The 9,544-nt window shown below is 44.6% G+C and overlaps 1 protein-coding gene across 1 annotated transcript; it reads right to left on the bottom strand.

Annotated features, from left to right (window-relative positions):
* Nucleotides 1–1,876: 1,876 nt before the first annotated feature.
* Nucleotides 1,877–9,544, bottom strand: cfl2 (cofilin 2 (muscle)). The gene is made up of 4 exons (XM_023404605.2): nt 9,442–9,544; nt 4,593–4,900; nt 3,294–3,370; nt 1,877–2,898 (listed from the first exon to the last, which is right to left on the bottom strand). Exons 1-4 carry the CDS (start codon nt 9,442–9,444, stop codon nt 2,786–2,788), a joined length of 501 nt encoding a protein of 166 aa, XP_023260373.1. The 5' UTR covers nt 9,445–9,544; the 3' UTR covers nt 1,877–2,785.

The following is a 9,544-nucleotide window of genomic DNA, read 5'->3' as shown; positions in this document are numbered from 1 at the left end:
GTAGTTGTGTAGTAGTAGTTGTGTACCCGTCTCCAGCCTGTCCTTTTGTGGGCCGTGCTGACACGACTCTGGTCCAGAAATAGCAGCAGAGGATCAGATTCTCTCGAGCTGATCGTCAGCAGCTTCCAGCGTCTGTTTCTACTCAGTTCTACTTTATACAACGATATGTTCTAATGTTCCACGGTGGAACCAGCAGCCGCTGACTCACAGTGCTAACATGAGCAGGACACACAACCCTGGTTCTGGTCTGAGTCACGCTGGACTCACTGGATGCCTTTACAGCTCCACACCTTTTATGGGCAGGAATTTACAGCTTTCATTCATTCAGATCCTGAAGCTGCTGGACTCAGGAAGTCCGGACTGAGGTCCGTCAGACCGACCTGGACTAACTCTGGACCGGTCTGACAGATTCTGGACTGAGGTCTGTCAGAGTTAGTCCAGAGACCACTGAATAAGTCTGGGGCTGATTTTTGGTCTATAAACTGGGGTTCTACCAAGTTTGTAATGGTTCCAATTGGATTCTATTCGGGTCATACTGGCTTTATTGGGTAAATTCTGGTTCTAATGGGGTTCTGGAAGGACTGCAGTAGTGAGCTAAGGTTGTCATGGTTCTAGTATGGTTCTACTGAGCTTCCACTGGGGTTCTTCTGAGGTTATACTAGTTCCATACTGATATGTCACATTGGTTCTACTTGGTGTTCTGAGTTTGTAGCAGTTCTTACGATGTTCTGCTGTTACACTGGTTGTAATGGGGTTTTACTAGTTCTATTTGGCGTTCTAATTAGGTTAATCAACTTCTAATGAGGTCAAGCTGGATCTAATGAGGGGTTCTATTGGTTCTAAAAAACATGTATGGATTCATACATGGATGTAACAGTGTTCTACATACTTTATAGCAGTTCTAGAAGTCGTACTGGTACTTTAGGGTTCTATTGGAGCTTATAATAGGGTTTTACTAAGGAAAGAACTGGTTCTAATAAAGTTCTGAATTTGTAGTGGTTCTACTGGGGTTCTCTCTCAATCTAAATAGGTTCTCATGAGGTTATAGTGGATTTAACAGGTTCTAATAGATTCTACTTAAGTTGTATTGGTTCTATTGGGTTCTACTGGAGCTTATGCTGGGGTTTTACTGATGAAAGAACTGGTTCTAATGAGGTTCTACTGAATTTGTAGTAGTTCTATTGGGATTGTACTCGCCCTAAATAGGTTATATTAAGTCGTACTGATTGTACTTGGTTCTACTGGAGCTTATAATGGGGTTTTACTGAGAAAAGAACTGGTTCTAATGAGGTTCTACTGAATTTGTAGTAGTTCTATTGGGATCTCACATATCCTAAATAGGTTCTACTGGATATAACAGGTTCTAGTAAATTCATTAAGGTCACAAATGGGTCTTTCTGACCATATTTGTTCTACTAAGGCCACGATGGGTCTACCAAGGTTCCGATGGTGGTCACAATGGTTCTGCTGAGGTTGTACTGATGCCATGTGATCTTATAGTTAAATTAGAACATGGTTGTGTTATACAGGGGTTCTACGGGGTCAGACTGGTCACAGTAATTCCACTGGGGTTCTTTTAACTGGTTCTAATACAAGAGTTCTACTCAGGTCAAAATGCCTCTACACATGTTATACAGGTTCTACTGAGGTTCTACTGAGCTCATGGTGCCTCAACTGGTTCTCATTGTTACAGAACAGATCATTTAAACCTGACTGGTGTTTAAAGATCAGAGGAGACCCAAAGACAGGAAGTAGAACATGACTGACACCTGTTCACGAGGAACCTCTGCAGTGGATCTCAGGCGATCACCGGGTGAACGACCTGCGGGTGAAAGTGCTCTGTGATTGGTGGAAGCAGAGACGAGGCGGGGAGGCGTCAGATCTGCCACAGGCTTTTATTGCAAAGTGGCTTCCTGTGATCTCAGAAACAACGTTCCACTTTAAGGCTCCAGATGTCGTGTTGTTGTTGTTGTTGTTGTTGTTGTTGTTGTTGTGGGGTCGTCTCTCACTGCTGGGGTCAAATCTGCTTCCTGTAGTGTTTCTTTACAAAATAAAAGTGCACTCTAACTAACTCTGGTGTGACGGTTACATTCAAACTGAAAGTAAGGCGACGACCAAACAGCTAGAATGACGGTGAGTCCAACAGGAATGAAAACTGAGGTAAACAAACGTTAGCGTGGCGACATAAACACAGAGAATTTGACGTCAGGATCTTTTCTGTCTCAACCTGTAGTGTTTCAACAAAAAGTGCTGGGTAATAATCTTCTTCTTCTCTTCTGAATGCATAGTCTAACAATGTGTCTGCCTGGTTTGAACATACTGGAGAAGAAACAACACTTTACAATAATAAATAATCATATGTAAAAACCCGTGTGCTGCAGGAGGCGGAGCTTCACGGCGCGTCGCTCGCCTCCGACACATGTGGCTGCTTCCTTCACATCGACTTTTTGGCAAAACTCTGGCTGTGAGAGAGAAACAACCTTCCTGGGGTTTGGTAGTGTGTCGGTTTGTTTTTTTTCTGCCAGGTGAACAGAAGTCATGTGGCAACAAACTGGGAGGTGTTTGCATATCATTATGTTAATGAGATCTCCTTCATGTTGGAAAAAAAGCAAAAAGAACAAAAACAAAAAGAAAACAAAGAGGCCTAAAGACGCTAACTCCTTCAGGACATGGATACAGACAGAGCAAGCTGCTGGGTGAAGCGGCGGTGTTCAGGTGGGGTCAGGTGCTTCGGTCCGGATGGCACGGCGGTTGGCTTGGCTCCGCTCGGCTCGCCGCCCTGACATCACAGCGGCTTGCCCTCCAGAGACACCACAACATTCCCGCCCAGCTTCTCGGCCAGCGTGGTGCGGTCCTGGATGTCGTCCAGCCCGTTCACCTGCCACTCGTGTTTGATACCTGAGGAGACACATCGGAGGTCACTGAGGGGTCAAGGACACACCCGAGACTGACAAACACACCTGAGCTAAACAAACACACCTCACAAACAACCAATCACACCTGAGCTGCTGATTTCAGAGCACCATGTTTGTTTACAACTCGATTTAAAACTCGATCAACAGGTGAGACAGAGTGAGACGTCGCCCCACAGGAGGATCTTTGTGTTGATCGAAGAGGTCAGAGGTTAAAACTCCTACAAAGCTCTGAATGTTCCTGCACTGTGCCAACAAACAGAACCTGACAGAGATGTCATCATCTATAATCTATAATCTATAGTGATCACTGGCTGATACAGACGACATCATGGCTGACCCTGATGACCTCTGACCTCAGCAGGTGATAGGACAACTCACCTGTAAACTTCTTTTTGATGGCATCTTTAGAGCTCGCGTAGATCATCTTGCTCTTCAGTGGAGCGCTCTCCGGAGCCCTGAGGAACAACAGAACACAGGAGAACAGTGAGAACAAGTGAGAACAGAGAACAGAGAACATGAGAACAGGAGAATTAACTGATTATAAAACAGTTGCACTTGATGAACTTCCTGTCGATCGACCAATCAATTAACCAACTAATGATTGCAGCTCTGGTGGGGGAACTGGTTTCTTGGATGGACTAAGTTCTGCTTGGAATAATAATTTGTATTTAGTTGCTGTTTTTTTAAGAAGAATTACCTGATTAAAGGTTTTATATTTTATCTCCTCATGTCACTAACGCTGCAGGTAAATGCAGGTGTTCAACAGACGATTCACACCTTCAGCAGATGAAAGTGAAAACAGCTTTTCAACGTCAAACTCTGGACAGTGAAGCTCAAACATCCCAGGAACCATGAACACAACCCCCTTTCTTTCTTCTTCAGTTTTATCACGGGGTTAAAATGAGCATTAATATAAGTTCTATACACATAAGGAGGACAGACTGATGTGATGTCATCCTGCACAGATCATCACACACCTGAGCCGTCTATGAAATAACCAGGTTTATACAGTTCACATCAGGCGGTGTCAGAACAGACGGACCAGAACTTCACTTCAATATAAAATAAAACATTATAATGAACCATGAGTCCATGTCTGGAACCTTTGTGAGACTGAAGAGACAACACCGTACGGAGACACCTGGACAAACTGAAGGAACAGAGGACAGGAGCCGGCTGAGTCCTGAGTCCGGTCTGCCGCCGGTCCAGGTCTCTGCTCTGGGCTCTTTGAGAAAACCTCCTGCTGCTCAGAATCAGAAGATGTCGAAGAAACCAGGACAGAGACCATCAGGAAACCGACACTTCCTGAAAGTCACCGGGAAACTCAGAAATGTAACGCCCCCCCCCCCCAACACAGTCCTGAACACGTCCCCCCTGAAAGTCCCAGAACATGGATTCAGTATCACCTCCTGGTCTGAGCTGAAAGTTCGGTTCAGGAAGTTTCTCAGAGAACGGCAGAGACAGTGGATTCTGAAGGTAAATCCCTCCAGTGGAAACGGTCTGGAGGAACTAGGACCTAACCTGTGTCAGTCTGAGAGCTCTGGACCAGTCAGGACTGATCGATACAGACTCTGAGACCGATCGATACCTGATCAAAGATCAAAGACCAGAAGACAAAGCTGACTGTGTTGTTATCAGAGCTCATGACTAAAACCAATCAACGTATCAATACTGTACCAGAAGATGAAGACCAGGTCCTCCTTCTTGGACTCCTTGGTCTCGTAGGTGGCGTCGTACAGGCCGTATCTGCAGTCGTTGAGGGGGAGGAGCTTGACGAAGCAGGCGTACGGGTCGTCCACGGTCTCTCCGATGTCCCCCACCAGGATCTGCTTCCCCTCCTCCACGATGATCTTCTTCCTGTCCTCGCTCAGACAGAACAGGACCGCCTTCTTCCTCTTCTTCACCTCGTCCTGGGTCGAAGACTTCCTCACCTTCATGTCGTTGAACACCCTGATGACCTCATCGTTCACTGTCACACCTGACGCCTGCAGAGGACAGGTACGATCGGTTCAATTGAGGACACATCAGTGCGCACACACACACACACACACACACACACACACACACACACACACACACACACACACACACACACACACACACAGGTTTATTTGTAGGACTCAGGACAGCAGGTCCGACAGAACCAGACATGGACAGAAAATAATTGACAATAAATATAATAAATGTATAAAGAGTAGCTGGTTAGTTAGTTCACAGTGCAGCGTTCAAATGAAAGTGACCTTCCAGAATTTCCACCACTGAAGAAGAAACCACATCTTCATCTAAAAAGGCCTCAGACAAAGAAAGAGATGAGACCTGAATGAGATGACCCTAAAGTTTCTGAAGTCTTTACAGGCTGAATTTCTGTCCCAGTCTGACCGTGGAGCTGATACTGGTCTGGTTCACTGAGAGGAGAACCGTCCGAGCTGCTAAAGGTCCAGCTGGACTCAGAACTGGTTTTTCTTCTCCTCCATGTGTCAGTAACTTGATGCTTCATGATGTTACGTCTGTTTTCATTAGTGACGGCTACAGTAGACATGCTAACGTTAGCTAACTTCCTGTTAGCTGTATTATGAATGTTTTCAGTAAATGTTGCTATCGCTAGCTGGCTAACTGTCAGCATTGCTGTGGAGAATATCACAGCAATGACAATCGTTTACAGAGTCTTAAATGTTAAATCACAGCAGCTGAAACCTCCGTCTAATTACAAGCTTGATCAACTGGTTGAGTGAGAATGTGAAAATTCAAGAGACGTGTTGAGGTTCATTCGTGGCAGCTCAGCGTGGTTCAGGTGAAAAGGTGAAGTGAGTCACGACAGGTGAACATCAGGTGAAGATGGAGGAAGTCTGCGGCAGCTCCCGGCCTTGAACATGTGACACAGAACGCAACTTCACGTCATCGGTCTACTCTCAACCATCCAAAAAGTGAAAACATGTTTGGTAAATTTATTAAAAGCTAAAAACTGAGTGGGACCTCACACACACAGGTGTGTGTGTGTGTGTGTGTGTGTGTGTGTGTGTGTGTGTGTGTGTGTGTGTGTGTGTGTGTGTCTTTCTACGCTCTGTCCAATCAGCTCAGTTTGTCTCAGGTGAGTTCAGGTCACATCCTACACTCATCTGAAGGATCATTAAATCAACCAGGAAGCAGCTGACCTCAGTCTGGAGCCTGAAGATTTCAGTTTTGGATTTTTAATGAATTTAATAAAGTCTCTAAAAACATTTTATCCCTCGATCATCATCATTATTATTGAGACTGATGAGGTACAATGTGACTTTAATCCATTTACAACAGTAAAGTGAAGCCGCTGTTTATTCAACTTGGTTTGACTCTGAACACAAACATCAGAACTGTTCTCATGTTCTCACGTTCTCACGTTCTCATGTTCTACCTGCTGCTCAGTTCTTCTTCTGTATTTAGTCCATGTGTCAGTGTTTGTCTGTAAACAACTTAAGTCTATCACCTCAACATCAGATCTTCCTGTTTCACTATCTTTTTCTGTTTCTATTGAACTTTTTTTCAGATCTGAGAATCACTAAATGGCAACTCCAAACTGTCCAGGCCTGAGGAAGGAGCCTGCTGCGCTGTGATTGGCTGAGAGTGTGTGTGACAGTAACAGCAGCGTGAGTCAGCAGGTTTTTATAGCCGATGATTCAGAGCTGAACTCTGACCTCTGCCGATGAACACCAACAAACACCCTGCCTGCAGCAGACAGGGAGTCAGTGAATGCACCACCATGAGTCAGTGAACGTGCCACTACAAGGAGCCAGTGAGTGCACTAACACAAAGTCAGCGAATGCACCACACTGAGTCAGCAAACGTGCCATCATAAGGAGTCAGTGAGCGCACCACAACCATGAAGTCAGTGAATGCACCACCACAGGGAGCCAGTAAATGCACCACCATAAGAGGTCGGTGAATGCTCCCTCATGAAGTCAGTGAACACACCAAAACAGGGAGTCGAGAACACACCACCACAAGGAGTCAGTAAACGCACCATAATAGAATAATAATAATAATAATAATAATAATAATAATAATAATAATAATAATAATAATAATAACAACTTAAATTTTTATAGCGCCTTTCAAGATACCCAGGATGAAGAGTCAGTGAACGCACCACCACAGGAAGTCTGACTGAGCTCACATAGGGCTGAACCTATTGTTAATATTCAGAGCTGCAATGATCAGTCAATTAATCGATTAGAAAATTAATCAGCAGCTGTTTTGATAATCAAATCATCATTTCAGTCAAATGTCTCCAGTTTCTCAGACGTGAGGATTTGATGCTTTTCTTTGTGACACACGAGAATAAACTGAATCTGATGGTCGGACAAAACGAGACATTTGACGACGTGGGAAATTATAAGTTTTGTTTTACTATTTTAAATGATTAACAGAAAACTCATCAGAAGATCGTTTGATAATGAAAACAATCGCTGTCGTATATAAGAACAGATTTGACAGTGTGTCTCTGGTCGAGGACGCAGAGACGGACTGACTCACTTTACGTCCTCTGTCTGTTTATGAGTTGTACTGTTATGACTGAATGAATGAATGAATGAATGAATGACTGAATGAATGAATGAATGAATGAATTAATGTCTTCCTGTGAATGTGACTCTCACAGTCCACGTGTGACGGTGTTTGTGCAGCGATGTTCGATCAGCTGACTCCTGTTGGACTAACAGACCTCAGCTGATCCACTCAACACGCCGCTGCTCCGACAGGAAATTAGCTGTGATTATTTTGATCATGAATTTTACAATATTACATTTAAATCTCTGTCATGTAAAATAATTGATTTGTTTTTATTTGTGGCTGTTTTGATAGTTGATTGATCATTTGAGTCATTTTTAAGTGAAAACTTCAGAATATTTCCAGGTTTCAGTCTCAACAGAGAAAATTTCTTGCTTTTCTTTGTCGTTACAAACTGAATATTTGGGGTTTTTTTTTTACTTCTTGGATCAATGATGTTATAAATATTTCTGCACGCCTTTAAATCACATGATTTTTTGAACGTGTATTAAAACACACCTGAAGTGGAAATGAACAGGTGAAGTTCGACTGCTGCTTTAAATGGAGACGACCAAACTGTCACCCAACAAAACTCCGTCCAATTCTCTGCACTGGCGTTCGGCTTGTGCCTCAGTCGTTATATGTCATGATCAATACAGCAGATCAATGCTGTAGTGATCGATCGATTGGTCGACTGACAGAAAATTAATGGATGAACCGTCTTCGTCATGATTGAAGCAGCGATGTCAGATCTTTAGTGTCAAACTTCTCAGATGATGATTTGATGCGTTTCTTTGTCAACTGAGGAATTTGGTTAATCAATTAACCCTGATATTGATTAATGGTTGAAGTCACTTTTCAGCTGTTTTATTTTATGATGAACTGAAGGCGTCAACTCAGAGTTTAAAGATATTTATCTCAATTTTACAACGGAACAATAAATCAGGAAACTGTTCAGCAGGTTAATCAATGATGATAACAAATAATCAATAATAGAGTTAATTATACAGTTAGAAACCTGATCATGTTCTCTTTGTTTTTAATCCTGTGGTTCTGATATTAACGCTCATGTTTCTATTTATATCAGAATAAATTATCATTGAACATTTAAAAGAAGAAACTATCGATTAATGAATCTGCTGATCATTTTCTCGATTGATCATTTGTCTATGAATCATTAGAAAACAGTGAAGATGATCATGTAGCTGCTGCAGATCCTCATCAGAACCTGGACTGTCACGTGTCGGTCATTTACATTTAAAATGAAGTTAAAATGATTCATTGATTATCAGAAGAGCTGCTGATCGATTTCTTTGGGCTGATTGATCGATTGATAAAACTGCTGCAGCTTTAAATGGATGATTTTATTTTTGTCTCCATTTAGTGAGAAGAACCTGGTAAATGAAGACTAACCAGTAACCAGTTAGTCTGACTGGTTACTGGTTAGTTGCAGTAGCTGGTGCCGGTCCACCAGCCGCAGGCCTCCTGACAGACAGCAGTGACTCTGCAGTCTGACTCTGTGAACTAACCCGGACTAGATCCGACCTGCCGAACCCGCTCCTGCAGCGGAAGCGGTCCAGGTTGGACCCGTGGGTCCGGAGGGCCCGGTTTAGTCCGGGTCCGACAGTCTGTCCCGGGTGGGTGCGGGCTGGCCAGCCGGAATAAGATGGCCGCCCCGGGCCACACGGCCTGGGGGCAGGCCCGGCCCAGCCCGGCCCGGCTCGGAACGCGGGCTGTGGTATGGATAAAATCAGAAACGGCTCCGGTAACGTCCCCAGATTAAATCCCGTCACCGGAACATGTTTCCGCGAGACGTGAAGACCGAGGAACCGTCGCTGTCGACGGACGGAGCAGCTGCTAACGGGAGCGGCGGCCATGCTAGCTAACATCACGCTACATGCGGAGCCACATAACGGTCCACCGGAGACCCGCGGGATCCGGACCGCACATGATCCGCGTCCCGGGGTCCGCTGTCGGACCCGGGGGAGAGTCTGCGGCCGGTTCTTACCATGTTGTTCCGAGGTTCGCTCGCGCTGCTTCGCCGTCAGATCGGGGTTTCTCAGGGGTGAAAGGTAGCGGGGAATGTGGCCGGCCGACCGGAGGAGGAGGAG

The sequence above is a fragment of the Seriola lalandi genome, unplaced genomic scaffold (genome assembly GCF_002814215.2).
Source record: "Seriola lalandi dorsalis isolate HSWRI2012SDOR001 ecotype SW California unplaced genomic scaffold, Sedor1 jcf7180002054251, whole genome shotgun sequence".
NCBI lineage: Eukaryota > Metazoa > Chordata > Actinopteri > Carangiformes > Carangidae > Seriola > Seriola lalandi.
The sequence above is the reverse complement of the archived record's forward strand: the minus strand, read 5'-3'. Positions and strand labels throughout refer to the sequence as shown.

What these genes read in the sequence shown, in the direction of transcription:
- cfl2 (XM_023404605.2), bottom strand. An exon ending in GACCTGGTCTTCATCTTCTG is followed by an intron (nt 3,371 to 4,592) that starts GTACAGTATTGA and finishes GTTGTTCCTCAG; the next exon opens with GGCTCCGGAGAGCGCTCCAC. An exon ending in CATCAAAAAGAAGTTTACAG is followed by an intron (nt 2,899 to 3,293) that starts GTGAGTTGTCCT and finishes GTGTCTCCTCAG; the next exon opens with GTATCAAACACGAGTGGCAG.